This window comes from Anas platyrhynchos, chromosome 6, assembly GCF_047663525.1.
Source record: "Anas platyrhynchos isolate ZD024472 breed Pekin duck chromosome 6, IASCAAS_PekinDuck_T2T, whole genome shotgun sequence".
Taxonomy (NCBI): Eukaryota; Metazoa; Chordata; class Aves; order Anseriformes; family Anatidae; genus Anas; species Anas platyrhynchos.
Window position 1 is genome coordinate 34,203,375 of NC_092592.1, and position 18,451 is coordinate 34,221,825.

The window sequence follows — 18,451 nt, forward strand, 5'->3', positions numbered from 1 at the left end:
GGAGGACTATATTTTTGGCTTAGTCCATATTTTCAGTCCTTTGCCTTGAGCTTGCATATGACTGCTCTGTTATTTAGACAGTAGTGACCTTCTTTTACTAATATAAAGAATGGGCAATTTTAAATTTGAATGTACAAAACTACTGCCACTGAAGTATAATTTAATGCAGTGCTCAATACGGGCACAGCCCTCCTCCTGCAAAAGCTTTCTGCCAAAGAAATAGAAAAGAAAAGGAGGAGACAAGCCTACATCAAATCAAATGGTTGGCTAACACAATTCTTGTACCAGCATTAAGTAGGTCTTCAGATTGCATGATTTCAATAAAAACAGGTAGTAAACAACACACAAAAAAATGAAGGCATTGCTCAAGAAACAGAAGGAGCACATGGCAAGGAATGTACCACGAGGAACAACTGCTGAGAGAGAAATAAGCAGGAGGAGGTAAGAAGAGTGTTTTCTAAAACAAGGTTACTGCAGAAAAGGTTTCGGATTCCAGTCTATGTTTATAGCCTTTGGTGTCAAGATGTCCAAGAACAGATCCAGAAAGACTGACGCTGTAAAAGTAAATTTTCTCTGTCATCCTTTCTCTCACCCGAGGTGCTATCTGTCAAGGCCTATAAACTTCACATTGGATATATTATGTTAATAAGACATGAAATACTGTATATAGCTACAGGGAAAATAGTGTGCTTGTATCAAATACATCTTCCTGTTCACTGATGCAAGATCTGAGGGGCATTTTCTGCAGATAAATGGGTCTGGAATAACATTAACTTAAAATTGTATTCCCAGTCATAAACTGGCTATGCAGACAATGGACATGTGAGCAACACAACCATTGCCATGAACAGCTATTTATAGCCAGCCTTCCTGGTTCAAACTTTTCAGTGCTAGATGTTAAATTACTACAAAAGCAGCACACTTAACTCTCATCATCTCAATTTTGCACTCAAAGCAACCCAAACAAGAGGTTTTAAAGTCCATTTTTCATAGGCATCCGTAACTCATTTTCCATAGCGCTGCATGGGTGCTGTGAGGACTCGCAATCTCTCACTAAGCTAGGGAAAACAGTCGTTCAGAAGCACTCCAATTCTGAATTTTAGAGTTTCAAAAAGTCTACCTTACTGTTATTTTCTCTGAGATTAAGATGTTCAACACCTGAAAGAGCAAATGTCTAGTATTTAGAACACTCGCAGATAGCTAGGTGACCATCTCTATTTTCAAATTCAGCCAGGCACCTAACCTTCACTGAAAAATCATGGGACATAATTGTAAAATTGCTTTGCAAAGCCAGCCAGAAAGCTATCTCCATATCTGTCTAGGTTCTCTGACAAACTCATTGGCACATTTTCCCCTGTAATGTGTGTTTCTGTGCATGTGTATGTGTGGAGAGCTTTTGCAAGATTTTATACTCTGCTTGCAATTATAAGGATATTTGCTGGAACAAATACTAAATTTACCTTGAGATAGTTCCCTTAAAACTCTCTTCCTGCAGGTATTTGAAATTTCAAGGACTGTTAAAGACATGCAGCTTTAAGGACATACAGTTACTATCAAGAAGGAAATCAGTTGTACTTAAATATGTATTTTTTTTTGTGGTATGTATGAACAAGTTTTACGTGGTTGCATACCATAACTCCCTCCTGATGTGATGTTTACAGGCAAAACAATACTAGATGAGTAGCTGCAATCATAGATCTTTTCAAGTCACTGCTGAATCTCCTTGTTAAAGGGTCTTTGGTTCTAGTGTTTCTGTGTTTGGCTGGCCCTTCTCAAGCAGCACAGCTGAGCAGGGGCACTAATAGGTACGGACCAGCCCCTTTCAAGGCCCTCATTCATCTTTTTGGGATCACTGCTTTCTCGTAGTGCTGCATTGGCATATTTTTAAGCATGCAGGTACCTAAGTTACTGCCAACTGGCAGATGCTGCTACTCCTTCACAGCTAGTAATCTGCCTGCAGCTTCATCTCTAGCTGGTGTCTTGGGTTCAGAAGCAGTATTTTTAGAGTTCCCATGTTTTCACTGCTAGCTCCTTCTGATCCTTCCAGATGCTCTGAGCATGCCAAAGCCAAAAGGTGACTCGCTGTACAGATGTACACAATGGAAAAAAACAGGGCCTATCTTTCCCTGCTTTCAGACAAATGGTTGTTCTGACAAAGAGACAAACTTTCTCTTGCAAAAGGGATATAGAAGCTGAAGACCTTTCCAAGTCATTCTCAGAATTTATCAGCATTCTGTACGCTCATTTACCATTTTCTTCATGCTTCTTGTTCACGCACTCACAGTGCTTATTTAGACAAAAGCCTCTAATTCCAGATGAAATTCCACTTCTGGGAATCCCCCAGGAAGTGCCTGCTTGCCCAGAGACCATCTTAGTCCTATCACAGTTGCTGTTACTGCCTTGGCCTAGTAAGATTTTCTCTCCACACAGCTGACATCTGTGAGGACTTTGGTTGCCCAGCTCTTCCCTATAAATTTCTTGAGGGAATGCTGGAGCTGAGGACTCCATCTAGCCGCAAGGCTCATGGGAGACAGGCACTGAGGTGTTCAAATACCTTTAAACATCTATTGAAAACACTTCTTTAGGGCCAAGACATCCTCTAAAACAGAAAGTCTGTTCAGAATTCAGAAGATGTTGTTAGTGGCAGCACAAGACAGCTTGAATCTGGAAAGAGAGGGGACAACATAGCATGAACCTACTGAAGGATACAGATCTACTTAGTATTTTTTTTTCAGGTAAAGTGCCAGGCTGTCTCTCTGCTTGGTTCTGCAGTGTAACATAATCTGAAATACATGCTGCAGTACTGCAGTGATGTCAGATTTAATATACAGATCTATTTTAAATAGGCTTATGATACAAAGCTTAAAGCAAATGTAGATTTATGTTTTAAAAGTAACCAATTGGGAACAAGGGCATGTAGTTTTGCAGTACAAGAAAAAAGTTGGACCAAAACTTCATACTTGTTTGCATGACAGCCATCCCCACAAACCTGCAGGCAGGAGCTACAAAACTCTGTTAAAAAGGCCCAAATTAAACTCTTTGAAATTTCATCAATAAAGGCTCCTCACTCCTTCCTACTGAAATCAATCATTTCTTCAGGAAAACCCTTACACGACTAGAAAAATAGGCTGTGATCAAAAGCTCAAATGTGCAAAAGATGGAAGCTATGTCAATGACCCCATGTCAATGGGCTCAAGGATCCCTAACTCCTTGTATCTAACTCCCTTAAGATTTAGGGGAGGGAGGAAGGGTGAGGCTATAATCCTGTGCTCTTGCAGTTACATCAGCTCCCGCAGTTAGGCCTTCCAGACAGGTGATTTCAAAATCATGCTGGATTCAAACTGTTCAGGACTTTGAGCACTTGAATCAACCTCTTCAAATACGGCAGCAACCACTTTCCACAGCAGCCAAAGCTTCCAGTGATTGCGGTGCATTATTCACGATACCGTGTACTACACTAATCTACTCAAGAGGTGACAGAGGCACAGAAAACTGTGTAAGGCCAGCATCTGAAAGGAAAGGTTGCAGACTCTTGGGCAAACACAGATGATAAAAGCATTCCTGGCGGCTCTTGCTATCTAAGCATTCTGAAACAGCCAAGGACATCTTCAGAATGGCACAACATCATCTTCAGAAACTCCACTCTCATTATCTATTTCATTTGTGCAGTGCTTGTTTTGTCCCTTAACAACCTTGCATGACCCTCTTTAAAGCCAATGGAAGTTAAACATACTCAGGCGAGAACAAAATGGAAAACAACTGTACACAGACTTTGACTTGACAGACAAACCTGAACCCGGTAACGTTCTTAAACAAATGTTATTTTGATTTGCCCCTTTAGGCCTAAACACATACCACAGATCCAAATAGGATCCAAAACCACAATTGTCAATGTTGGTGATGAACTGGATGCATCTTAAAAACAGAAGCAAAACCCCCCACAAAACCCAAATTCAAGAACAATCAACAGAAATCAAAAATAAAAGCTGAACTGATCAGAGAGAACAAATCTGTGATCACGTCCCCACATTTCACAAGGGCAACAAAAAGGCCACACTGCTCAGCCCAAACCCTGTTTGTCCCAAGGCCTGAATTTTATAGCAAAACTGCATCTCTGCATCTTTAGCTTACCTTTTATCCCTGTGCATAAGTGAAGTAGCCTCAAGATTTCATTCAGTGCTTTCCACAAAAGTCTATAAGCAGTCAATCACTGACTAAATATTCAGACCTTTTCCATGTTGTTCTCACTATCCCTGCTTTTTCAGCATCCCCATGCATGGTGCTCAACATGTCAAAAAAAATTTAGGATAGGAGCTGCAGAAATCCACAGCCAGTGCTTAGTGCATAGCTAATGGCACTGTCCCAGCTGATTAATTTGTGCCCTTTGATATGACCTTTTTCTTTAGCCAAGTTAATGCTCAAGCTTCACTTTGTGGAGGAAATCAATCAAATTCTGCTTGCAATTCCAGGAGTGTAAATCTGAAGCAATTTCATTGCTTTATTCCCAGTGTTACAGAATCACAAAGACAATGTTTCAGACAAACAACACTATGAAATATGATGCGTAGCTAAAATCAGGAGACACTCGTTAACATATGATGATTATATTTTGGATTAGCAACAGCGTCCTACAATGCAAGAGGAAAACAAATGCAAGGTAACTTCAGGGACATGATGTGAATATCCTGTACACACTGCTAAATTCTGAAATGTTCCCAACAACAAAAAAAAAAAAAAGCATGTTGTCACTGGTAAAGCACATACTGCTCAGATGCAAGAAATAAATAAAAGGCTAAGATGGATGGAGAACAGAATTAAACACTTACACCTCAGATACAAAGCTGTTAAATGTGACACTCTGACCCGGAGAAGTGTTCAGTTCATACTGTCACATAAGTTGTGTAAGAACCGAGTAGGGTTCAAAGTGCATGATAAGAATGACTTAAAGACGTTTTTCCATATAAGAAATTCAGGTTGGGATTGGACAGAGCTGATAGACAACTTTAGGAGGATGTTTTGTTGACACACAACTCATCAACTTAATAGTACAACAATAGATTACAGATCACATTTTTTTCATAAAATTATTTCATATTAATTGAGAACAAATAGTACCTCAGAGTTCAACATTTCTTATTTAAATAAAATAATTTACCGTATTCATTCAAACAAAGCACATCCAGGCTACACAATGATCTCTTAGATGGCTTGGGAAAAAAATAAAAAATAAATGGTAAAAATAGGAAAGATTAAAAATCCCCCCAAGTATGGCAGATTAAAAGATTTTCCACTGTGAGATTTGTAACTCTGAGTGCCTGATTTGACTCACCAGATAGTGTTCAAGGGCAGAAGAGAAAACATTAATTCTGACATCGACCAAATCACTACTATAACCAGAAGGCATCCTGAAGAGTTACACACAAACTATGTATGTAAGCCAAGAAACTGGAAGAAATGACGTGCTACAAGAATATCAAATGGTGAGACCAAACGTTCCCAAACAGGCAGTGGCTAGTCAACTGCCAAAATTATTCCCTGCCCTGCAATAATATACACACCAGAATCATACTTTGCAGGCATTAGCAGGTTAGTATAGGAAGAGGCTCTGGTATGAATACAAAATCAAGGGTGACACTAATGCCTTCTCTATTTCTTGAAGATGCCCTGTGTATGTCTGGAAGCACTTTTGTGCAGACAAGAGACATCTTTACTTAGGCCCCAGCAAGGAACAGCAAACACCCTCCCTCTAACTGGTCCATTTCAGCAGCCGAACAACTCTTACAGAAAGCTTTGAGAACAAAAAGCATCCAGCTAAGGGAACCAAAAATGTCTGGCATTCAGAGGTAGCAATCACTGACAGACAAGCATCTGCCCTGAAATCTTAATTTCTGGATTGTACTGTCTGTTCTAAAGTTTTCATTTAAAATTATTTAGCTTTTATTACCATTTTTCTTCTTTATTTATTTTCAGTGTTAGAATGTATGGCGGTTATGTGTTGCAGCTGTGTCTAGAGACTGGAATTAGGTTTACCAGCACAAATATATCAGAGAAGACATACGGAAGACATGTCACAGAAGGTATAATATGCTTGAAACTTATGTCCAAGGGCTACCATAAAATATAATATGTCTCTACCTAGAGACATGTTTTTATTACAGTTAATATTTTATTTTGTATATTGTTTCTTATGCTAAATATTGATTGTTTTCCTTGCTTATGATAAAAATACAGATTTGAAGCCCTAATTATATACTACAGTAGTTTGGGGAGTAAGGGGAAAAAAAAAGGAAAAAAAAAAAAAAAAAGAAAAAAAAAGACAGCTTCACCATGGGGCAGAAACTATTTACCCTCCCACTTGAATAACTTGTGTCAGCTCAGAAATGCACCAGAAGGTGTCTGCTGTTTTTGCCACCTGCAAACTTTTACCACTCAGACAATGAAAAATTCTCAAGTAATGACAGGGAATGAATGGATGAATAGCCTCCAGCTCCACATGAATGGGAAAAAAACTGACCTTCCCTAAGCCAACACAGAAAATTGCCTGTGTCTAATACATAACTATGTGCATAAACAGATATTGGTAAAAACCTACATCAGCAGCTCCTTGTTGCCTTCTGGTACAGAAAAGATTTTCAGAAGCACAAATTTTCACCTTTTTTGGAAAACCTCCATTGAAATAAACATCACAGGTTTCTACAGATAAACATATCTTGTTCTTACTTTCAGCAAATACACATTTTGCTTTTCACATCAATAGTCACACAGATTCAGTTTGTTGAAAACTCTAAATGTCTTTTTGTTTGCTATGAAGTACATTAGCAGTGCTGTTTTTCCAGGATGTGTCTTAAGCCAAAAGAGCAACTAAAAAAATTATTTCTTACGAACACTTACAGCTTATTCAGAATCATGTTGCTCTTTTAATATTTTGCTCTACCTGCTATTATCTTCATGTTACTAGTTATTTGTAGAGCTACATTAAGATGACTTGGAAATTGGGAAACAGGATTAAATCCTTGTTGTTAAAGATTGTAACAAAGCCTTTTTGGAGGGCATTCAGAGAGAAGTAAAAATGAGTAAGGTGCTTGAGTAGTACATATCTGATTACTTTCAGAAGGCAATGGCTAACTAACATGGGTGAAACTAGCAATATCTAATCTTTGACAAGAATCTAAAAAATATGGAGTCACATTCAGAGTAGCTTGAGGTAATTTTTTACTACAACTAAAAAAGGTGTAACAGGATAAAGAGGAATATGCTAAACACCAGAAAGTATTTGAAAATTGTCTTAAAGGCAAACATCAAGAGGCATAACAGACTGGAAATAGCTTTCTGGGCCTAGAGAAGAGCTTCACGGCAACCTCTTCAGCTGGTTTAGAAGTGCCCAGTTTTTGCAAGGGAACATATCACATACCTGCTGCCAGAGAATGGCATTTGCTGGGTTCTCCTGGCACATTGTAGCTAACCATAAAGCATGTCTGTGCTTCTTGGAAGCTCTAGTTTCACTGCACCTGCATAGATCAGGTATTGTCCATGGCCTGAAACTGCTTTGTGTCTGTATTTGAGTTCGGGACAAATAGCAGCAGGGCACAGGTGTACTCCCCTAGCAGCTCATGCAACCTGTTTCTGTCTGCTGATTTTGTTTTGTTTTGTTTTCTGGAGGACCCTGAGCTCCTTGCCTGTCATGCATCTTCGGAAACTGTGGGGTGTCATCTAGGAAGGAAGACCAGATGGAAGTTGGCTGCTGCTGTCAGCTATTCACTAGCCTGCAGCCACTCCCCGAGGTGCTATCATGAAAAAACACGGCCTAAGCAGCTCACCAACCTTATGAGATGCCCTGCTTGCACTGGGTAATCAGCAGTCTGTGTTCACTGCAAAATGTCAGACATACAGCTAATATTGACTGCAACTGTGCAAGTTCTTCAATTAACAACTGTATTTAAAGAATTGTCTGTAAAACCACAAAGCTGGGATTCTTCTGTGGCTCTTAATGAAAGATGAGCTCAAAGGGAGATAAAGTTCAAAAATTTTACACACCTTTGAAACTCTCAGCCAAAATGATCAGCATGGTTACCTCAGAAACAGCCGCTCTCACTTTGCTACGTAAGAGCTAAGACAAAGCATTAAGCTAACAGCCCTTCATTCACAAGGGGGAAGGGAAAGAGTCCCAATTCTGAAATTTGTTTGCCCCTAATCTTCCAGAACTCAGCTGACTGTCAAACCACACTGTGATGCTCATTCTTCACACATTGGAAGAAAGGAAAATTTCAACAAATGGGGGGAGATGGGGTGTTTCCCGTTCAAAAACCTGTCATATTTCTTTCCCTTTTTATATTTATTTATTTATTTATTTATTTTTTGGTGCTGTTGTTTGTTTTGCAATGACTTTAAATTCATGCTGTGGATTATGGGTACGATTATTTTTGAAAAGAAAATACATAAATAAGACAGTGCAATTTTGCAGTATCATTCTCTTCCCACCTTCTTTTCTTTGCTTTATAGGAACAGAGAGAACCAATGCAGAGGGTGCTTGACTCAGCAGTTAATGACCAAAGCAAAAGGTCACGCACAAAAACGTAGCTTGCATGAAATGCTCAGTTTAGCAGTTATTAATAGTTGGCACTGAGGAAAGATCTGACTCTAAGCACTCAGACACTATTTCTTCTTATCTGCAGTGAGTTAATTGCTGCTTCTTTCTCCACCTCAAGAGAGGCGCTGGCCTCAGATGAAACTAGAGTGCACACCTTTTGAAAGAGTCACATGCATTGACCCAGACTCTTCCAAGTGACCTTTCAAAGGCTGTTCTGTGGTGCTTCTTACAAAGCACGTTAGAAGTGTGATCTTTCTTTGATGTCCCTAATTATAAAGCTAATCCAATTCTCACTAAATACAACAACAGTTTTAATATTGGCTTCATCAGGAGTGGAAAGAAAAGGAGTTATATTTTACATTCAAAGATGATCTACTGCTCACAAGGTCATAGAATTTGGAATCTAGAAGAAGCTGAAACCTCTTCAATTTACTCTTATGCTCTTGAGTTTATTTGAAAGAAGCTTCTGATGTTTTTAAAATAGATTATTTGTGGATATATTTAACCAGATCCTTGGGAAAATCAGTCTTGTGCCAAAATTAGGATTCAGTGACCCCAAAAGAAAAAAGTTTCTGTAACACTAAGCAAAAGTATAATCTACGAGGTTGGTCTTCTGATTAGGTTAGCAGACTCCTAGTCTTTATCCAACAATGCACTGCCATCGTGTGGTTCATCACATCAACGACAAGATTTATCAAAATGCACCTAGAATGCATTTACTCCTAGGATCATTTCATAGATCTTTCATAGCTTTAATTTCTATGAAGCTAAGAAAATATAAACTTTAAGTCTTCAGGTTATTTATTGAAAGTTCCACCATTCGATTTTTAAAAAAAGAAGCACACAAAGTGATTCATCCTTCAAATTAAAGTTGATTATCTTTTTTGCAATAACATTCTTCAAAATGTTCTGCATTTTAATTGCTTTATTTTAATAGTGGTCTGATTCTAATGCAGATCACTGCCACCCTTCCATTTTCTTTAATCCAAAAGGGATGATTTCTTGGAATAATTTTATTTTTAATAATCCTGCTACTCCACTGTGATATCCTTTGCAGGTATGCCAACACTGGATTTACCAGTTCTGCTCATGACTACATTGTTCATTTCATGATCTTACCAAAAAGAAAGAAAAACTTACATATACCACTGCTAAAACTTAAATATACCACCGCTAATTTTAATTAGTTCAAAAATCATCCAGCTGTGACCAGGCAATTTCAAAGTGACTGCCTTTGTGTAATATCCATGTTCAATGTGTGTTTATACACATAACTTTATCATTCTCATGTTTGGTTGCTTCTCTGAGTTGAGAAAGAGGAGATGGTCTCCTAGACATGCACTCAATCCTATATCTTCTAGCAGTACCTTTTGTCTGAACCCTAAGTATTCTATGGATCCCAATGGTCCAACCCACTGAAAGTCCCTCAGGCACTTCCCTTGCATTGCTCAGAGCTCTGGGCTTAGACAGAGCTGCACTAGGGAAGGAAAGCTCACGCAGGTACTAGTCACGAAGAATATTAAATTTAGGGGAAAGGACTGCAAAGCAAACACTTCAGAGTCCATCTGCTGATTGATCTACCAACATACAGAACAGTGAGACCACACCTCAATCTTTGTATTCCACTACTGCCACTTCCTCCCTTTGAAATACTCATGCTTTTGAAATACTCAAAAGTTTCTGGCTAATCCAATGATAAACAGTCAGCAAAAATCACTCTATTTCTTGTCCTTCCCTGAAGATTTTATTTATTTTTTTTTAACAGCTAAACATAATAAAATAAATCCATCTTGCTTCACAGTGCTGGGAATTCAGTTTTGGCCAGGAATGTCAAGAGCCATATGTAGCATTTTATCGAGGATGGTCGTCTTTAAGAATTTGACTCTGACATGGGAGGCTGTCACGGGTACAGCCTCATGGCTATAACTGCACAGTCAGAAGCAGTGGTTTGATTTAAAAGGCTGTTTATTCATGAGGATTGCAGCAGCATCTAAATAATACTCAGTTTTCTACTTTCAAATAAGAAGCAATTTGCTTGTAGAAGACAGAGCTCAAAGCTCACACTAGGTATTTGTCATTGCACATACATGGAAAAAGGTCTTCCTGACCCAATCATTAATGTAGTTACATTATGTCATGGAATGCAGCAATATATCTATTTCTGATCTAACGTTCATCAGAAATCAAATCTGTTTTCCTTCTGGCACATATATATACACACAAATGTGTATAAACATGTAAAATTCATGACTTCTATATATTCAGTTTCCTTTCAATTTTACAGTGCAGCCCTTAGCTATCATACAGGGAGGACAGATACATTGGAACATCCCACAGGTTGTTCAACATGTTCTGTATTACACACTTCCTAGTATTTTCCATAAAACACAGGTTATAAGGAAGCCTTTCAAAGTCCCTCATCCTCCCCACCTCCCTTGGCTTGCTGCTTTCTGTGTCACTTTCTGCACAAAGCCTTGCAGCTGGACACAGCAATCCAGACGAGGGCGTCCTGTTGCTTTGTATAATGACTGGCGTCCTGGAGCTGGAGCCAGTTATCTGTGGGGAAGGGGTGGCAAAATAGGACTGTATGACACTAAGATCAGCAGTGCATGTACCACATGCATAAAGGAAGCCAAATAAACTAAGCCAAGGCACCATGCACCCACCAGCTCCTGGGAAAGGCTGGGTGCTCGCTATAACCCATCGAGGTCCCTGTGCTCCCTGAGACCTTCAGCCTGCCTGCAGCTTGGTCCAAGGCCTGTCCATGGGCCTGCCACACTTGGCTGCCCATCACCTTCCCCTGACCTGGCCAAGAAAATCATCCCACAGCTCTCCAAAGGCTGGGGGAACTTTCTGTAGCCTAAAAGGCCCAGAGGGAGAGGCAAAGATTTTCACCCGAGTCAACTGAGCTGCTAAACACAACTTGCTTCTGAGAATTTGAGGCCTACCATGCTGCAAACCCATGTGCAGTATTGCATCTGAGCCAGTTTCTACCAGAGGACAGCTCCGATATCCCATATGAAGAAAGCTGGACAAAACTGGACACCCTACAGTCATATCACCATGAAAAACAGCCCTTTTGTAAAGAGGTATCAAAAGCAGCAAGAAGATACAGCCTAAAATATTATGAAACTTTTGGCTCAGCAAACAACTTTAAAAGCTTATTGGGAAATTTGTAGTCCTAGAGAAAATGCTTGCACCTTCTCAGAAGTTCATGACTAACTTTACCGATCCTGGGTCTGGGAAAACCCTTGATAAATCAGGAATGAAAGAAAAATTACATCTGAATAAAAGTTCATTTAATCAGTATCTTCTATTACAATAAATTGGTTAGTTTAACTTACTTCCTACAGTCAAGGAATAATTTAAAGGGCAAAAGCTAGCCATGAAAAAAAAAAAAAAAGCCTCATTAGCCGCTGAGGGAAGCATGCTTGTTGAAAATGCAGCAAAAATATTTCAAATCATTCTGTGATGAAAATAAAAAAATACTACAGGAAAGGTGTATTTTAAGAAAATTGTAATGTATATGAATGTTGTATGATTTAAAGTATAACTACATAGCCATTAATAATATAGCAAATTATTGCATTATACAGAAGTAATTATTTTTAATACTTAAATTCTAATACATTTCAATGACTTCCTCATTTGGTAAGAATATCCCCAAACTGGGATAAGTTTCATGTCTTATACTGCCTTCTGCTTCTGTTTTACTGAAGTCAAGGGGAGCTTTTCATTGACTTGAGTAAGAATTGAACTTTACAGCTCTAGTCAAAGGGAAGGATCTTAGATCATCTTGATGAAAGGTAGGTTTTATGAATTGTTAAGCACAATTTTTGAGAATTTTTGGTCAACTGAATGTCTCAAGGCAGTTATCACATGAGCAGACAATATCATACTCATCTCCCTTAAAATATACACTTGCACATTTGTTTGGCTTATTTCTAAATGAACTTCCCGTCTTAATCTTTGAAATGTTACTGTGCATTGTTAGTTATGATGTTTCATTCCTATGACATTTCATTCCAGATGACCCGCATTTCACCACTAGAAATACTGGTACTGTATCTGCAACATAGCTTGTGAGGTCCTCTGAGTCCCTTTGAAATGAATTATACCACAGATTTAAGACAATTGAGGTGACTGATAAAGCACATAGTAGAGCCAGCATAGTCGGTTATATCTGACCAATGAAAAATTATCATTTTTTCCACAATATTCAGCAGGTTCTGCAATTGTTCTCTCAACGGGAGACAAAATGTTAGGTTACAGAACCCTTAAAATTCCCTGCTGGATCTCACAGAATCTGCAAGTCCCACCCCGCAGGGAATGCCACTTTCCGGCAGTCTCCACACATTCCCTGAAAGAGTTCAAATTCTTTACACCAATTGAACGCATTTCTCGTCTCGTTTGAATGGCAGACTGAATGGAGACACTTGAGAGTTCTTGGTCGCAGACATTCTAATTGATCTCTTGGCTGCAGTATACTGTAATTTGTATGGAAATATGCATTTCTCTGTGTAGGCTGTCCTGCAGTGGACTAAGCATAGTCATGTCACCTAACAAGAGCACTTTATGAACCATAATTTTCTCTGTTCAAATTATATCTCTCAACTTAGGAGGTACATGAAGAACCTTTCCATATACACACACACAGGAGAGAACCTGTCAAAACATGTAGCTTTGATAACATTGACTCAAAAACTGAATGCTTAACAAGAGCTCTCTATGAAACAAATGGGGAAGAGGCAAAAAATCATGTTTTCTTAGACTAAAGTGCTTTCCCCGCTATCTGTAAGACAAATTTAGCTGTGGCATTTGCACTGCAAATCTCATTAGGTAGGCTGGTAAGTTATGCAGGCAGAAACAGACTTCTAAGGATTGTTCTGCAAAGAGGGGGCATTGGCAGCACACAAAGCACTTCCCTTCCCACTCCCTGTGCTGTGGGATCTGGTGAATCCCCAGCTGTGCTATAAAGCAGACCTGTCAAGTCTCATGCACTGACTCATTCTTTTGTATCACACTCTGTCACTGCCGGCATTGCACATTTTTATATGGCACTACCATGGCTCTCTCCCACTTTTGGATCCCACACATCAGATGCAGGTGGTCAGTCTGATCTGTGATTATCTGACCAGCTGCATCTGATGTGTGGGTCAAGGAGCAAAAGAAAGGTCATGGTGCTGGCACTGCAGCTGGGGAATGTGCTGTTTAGCAGGACCCAGTGCTGACAAGAGCCCTGCTAGAAGGCATGCTCCCCTCTTAAGGCTAAGTGCTGCAGGACTGAGCTTTTTAATGGCTGGACATATGCTCATCACGTAACCTTGCACAGAAATGTGTGCCCCAGCACATGAAATCCAACGTGTCTAAGAGCACTGACTTAGGAGATCTGTATTACGAGTTTAACTTTGTCATGAGATTTTTGCAAGAAAAAGTAATAGGATGGGAGCTTGGAGATCTGGTCAATATTTCCTAAAGAAAGATTTTGTTGACCTTACCTTTTCCCTTCTCCTATATGCTATTATTGGTCATCTCTTAAAACCACAGAAACAAGTACATGAATTCTGATTTTTCTTTCCTCAATTTACAGGATCTAAAGGCAATAAGTACTTACAGTGAAGGTAACACTTCTGAAATGATTTATACCTACTTCTGAGTCTCTCTTTGTGGCAATCAAAAATTACATTTCATAAATACATGTTTGTATGCAGTTACTTAAAATGAAAAGGTGACTGAGGTTTTAAATGTCATCCACCCAAAAAAAGCACCGTAAACATTTCAGCCACTCTCAGTGGAGAAGGCTGGTGACTGGCATATTAAAAGCCTCAAGGCTGCAGTTATTTACAAACTCTAGTTTGCTAGATTGTTCCATATGTTTAATTCCCTTCCCTTCTCATCATCATTATCCTTCCCACTGCTTTTCATCAACAGGCATGTTAACAACAAGTTTGGTTATTCCTAACATTTCTGTATCTGGTCTGATTTTTCATCACCTGTAGAAAGGAAGACCAGGAACTGAGAAATACCTCTATGCAGAGTGCCTCCATATGGCCATGGATGCAGCAGGCTTCCACCAGTGCACGTGATCTTCCATGGGATTCCCATACAATAACTCTAGATAAACAAAAGTATAATAAATTAGCACCTTTTAAATTTTTTCCTCACAAATATAGACAAAAAGTCCAGCAGAACAAGGCTGAGGAAAAAAAAAAATGGATAAGATGTACATTTACAATAATGAGTGTCTTATTGTTTATTTAAAAGAAGAACTCCCTTTGGCAGAATCTCCATTGACAAGCAAAATTTGTTTACAGGATCATAGCCATTGGAACACAGACACCTGTTCATTAAGGCATTAACGAGTTTATCTTTCACTACAAATGAAAACCACAGTCCTTTATATATAAGGAGGATTTCTGATCACAAATATCAGATAGTCATTCCTATTGCGCTGCTCGACTATTGGTAATGTGCACTTACATTGGCTTGGGTAGGAAGGGACCTTAAGATCACCTATTGCTTTATGTGCTGATCCCTAAGCAACAGCTAGGCTGGAAAATCTTTAGATGTATTGAAATAAAGAAAATGCACAAAGATGCAAACACAAAAAAAAACATGAGGAAAAACATACGGTCCATCTAGTCCAAGTAATCAAATAAAATTAAACTGAAAATGTCATTTTGTATGTGACAGTGGATAAGACCCAAGCAGATGTTCTGTTTAAAACCTGAAGTACTAATTCATGCTAATACCCTTTAAACAAGATGTATGTCTCCATTAGATAACGTATTCAGCACTGGCAATGTGTTGTAGAAAATATAAGAAAATTAGAAGTCAAATGCTTTGAGCTTTCAACATATATATATCAAAGACAGGTAGGTATCAATATCCCCCACCACATCTCAGAAAACTGTACAAGAATTTAGACAAGCCATGAATTAGCCCCATGCTGAAGCTTCTGTAGCAGTGATTGGTCACACCACTGCAGAACAGAACGTGCATCTTCTTTCTGCATGCATTTTTCTCCTCTAGATACAGCAGTTTCAGCAAACTGTTGTTGACTGCTATTTCTGGTGAAATAAAAAGGTAACCCCTGCAGATACTGTTCACCCATTGGTTTTGCCTATGGTCAAATGAGCCCATAAGTAAAAACAGCTGTCAGAATTCCCCACCAGAGCTGAATCCCTAATTATCTGTTTCCACTAGAGAAGTTGAGCCTTCCTGCTCCCGTTACCTCCTTGATTTTATTTGCCACATTCTGCCCCTAATATCCTATTCAGTGCATTTGGAACAACGCAAATACCTTCACACATGCTACCATCGGCTATAAACAGTTTTTGCTACTGTTATTTCACTAACCCTTAAAGAACTGTACTCAGTCTTCAGAGTACTAGGGGAGTCTTGGGTGTACCCACATCTCACAGCATGGCTTTGCAAAAAAAAAACAAACAAACAAACAAACAAACAAACAAAAAAAAAAAACAGGTAGGAACAAGGTAAAGTTGTACCCTTGTGTGCAAGGAGGGTTAGGAAGCCTTAATGAGATCTCCAGAACAAAACCGCCTTTCTAACATCAGTCCCCCCAGTTTACTTCTCCTTTCTTAGCTTTAGCTCACAGCTCTCAGTGGTGGATCTTACACATCTACTTTAACATCAGTGGAAGTAGAAATGGGAACAACCTTTCCAGTTGACATCAGAGCAATGTGTCCACACACTTCTACTTAAAAAGGAAACTTTTTGGATTTATTTGGCGGATAAACCATCTCAAGCAAAAATCAGTGTTTTGTATAGAACAGTTACCCTTCTGCCCCCCGTTCACACACATTGGAACACCAAACAAAAGCACATCCTCACTTCTCAGCCCTCAACAATCTTCTCTCTTCTCTGTATTTCTGGTAAATTAAGCAGTTCTCTCACTCCAGCACAGAGAGCAACCATAATAAAATCCCATGGTTACCCTTAGCAGTACATGACAATGATGTTAAAAAGGATAACTTTACTTAGCCTTACCTGGCTTCTAGATTTACAGTCAAAAATAATTTAATTTTAAGGAACAGATTATGAGTCTTATTACTGTCCCATCATAACCCAGGATTCAGAGGTTATACTTCTGCCTTTGTAATTGATAGTTTATATTATTTTGGATGTCCATGACTTTATTTACTAATTTTCCCCAAGCAAGAATGACAAATCTGATCTGTGAAAGCTTTCTATTTTTTTCCCTCCCCAGAATTTACTTGGTTTCAATTTTCGTTGAATGCAAAACAGCTTGGCAAGAGGGAAAAAAATTGGAGGGAGAGGGCGCTCCAATAGCCAGGATTAATTAACCAAAGCAAGAGGATGTAAATGCCTCCTAGTGGCAGGTTTACAAATCTGTATTTTGCTTCAGTTGATCCTTAGCAAAATCTATATACGCAGGACAGAAAACTGAAAACCAAGAAGGCAGAGGCTGCTCTTTGTTTGGGTTTGATTCTAGCTTCCTCCCATTCTTTCCCTCCACTCTCTCAAAATACAGAAAGAAAAGATTCACACCACACGACCCAAATTTATGCTTATTTCCATTTTAAAAGAAGATTCACTGCCATTTTTTTCTTCAGCGCTGTTAAGGCTGAACACTCAACTGACCCACTGTGTTCAGGTTTCCCTGAGTGCTTCACAGAGATTTGTTAAAGATATAAAATAACATAGCAAACAATGAAAGAGCTTGTTTCCCCAGCCATTTTTGTTGAAAGCTACTTTGTATATGTTCCTATGCAACAAAAATTAAGTTTATGTGTAGGTGTTCCATGTTTTTACAAACTCCACACTCCTTAGTTGTTATAAGATTAAAACAATTTTCTCCCTCAGTAAATGCTTCCCTTGAAAACCACTGGAAGCACATAATTCATCTGTCCATTTATAGCTTCTATTTTCTTCTAGGCACTGAGAAACTGCTGATTGTGATTGTTGTTTTCCCTTTTAAGAAGCCAATGTTGAACAAGTGACAGATAAGACAATTTAATGTTTCAGTGACCACACAGATCAATTTTTTCATTTATTCTGAAGTTTAAAAGAAAAAAAAAAGGGGAGAAAAAAAAAAAAAGATAGGCAACCAAGGTACAATAGCAGGGATTTTGTTTAGCAAATTATTCTTCTATACCCAGAAAATTTAACAGGCACTCTCATTAAACCTGCAGGGAGTTTTAAGGTAGCTTTAGTCCTAATATTTTTCAAAAAATGCATTCAAAGATTTTTCCCCTGAATCATTTTCTTCTCTATGGAATCTATCAGAAAGGTTTGGAGATATAGTACAAGTCTTTAACGGTGAATAATAGAAGAAGAAGAAAGAAAAGAAATGTATTACCACAAGCTAGAGAAGATCTCAATAAAAAGGTAAGTGAACAGGGAACATTGTGTAGTTGCTGTATTGGATAGAGAAATGGAAAAACCACAGACATCTGGGAAAGTGTTTATATGGAAAAGGTTCGGGATTGGTATCACCTATTAGCACTTACCCACTCAATACAAGTCATTGTAGGGTGACGGACACCTGATTCACTCCTTCCTTCATTTCTTCCTGGTTTTATTCCCTGTAGATCTCTGCCTTCTGTCCCTGCGGTGTGCCACCTGATGTGCAACCCTATTAGGCAAGCTAGCATTATAGCACTGTATGTGGGCTGGCAAAGTATGTGTGCTCAGCCTCCTCATGCCTGGGTGCTAGCAATGTGACGGCTGCACATTGCACCAACGTTCAGTGTGAACCTGTATGAAATCTCCTCTGCATGCAACAGGCCCTTCTGGAGACATTAGGGGGCCTTAGGTGTCTGACCTGGCTGTCCTCAGGAAGAGTAAGGGCTGAGCACGCCTACATCAGAACCTCCCCCT

General features: G+C 39.0%; 1 protein-coding gene across 1 annotated transcript in view; it reads right to left on the minus strand.

The window, feature by feature from the left end:
- Positions 1 to 14,701, minus strand: part of HSPA12A (heat shock protein family A (Hsp70) member 12A) — an 83,284-nt gene extending 68,583 nt beyond the window's left edge. The window contains exon 1 of the mRNA XM_072039831.1: positions 14,614 to 14,701. Within this exon, the coding sequence (XP_071895932.1) occupies positions 14,614 to 14,692 (79 nt within the window). The 5' untranslated portion in view covers positions 14,693 to 14,701. The remainder of the gene's footprint in view (positions 1 to 14,613) is intronic.
- Positions 14,702 to 18,451: the final 3,750 nt, after the last annotated feature.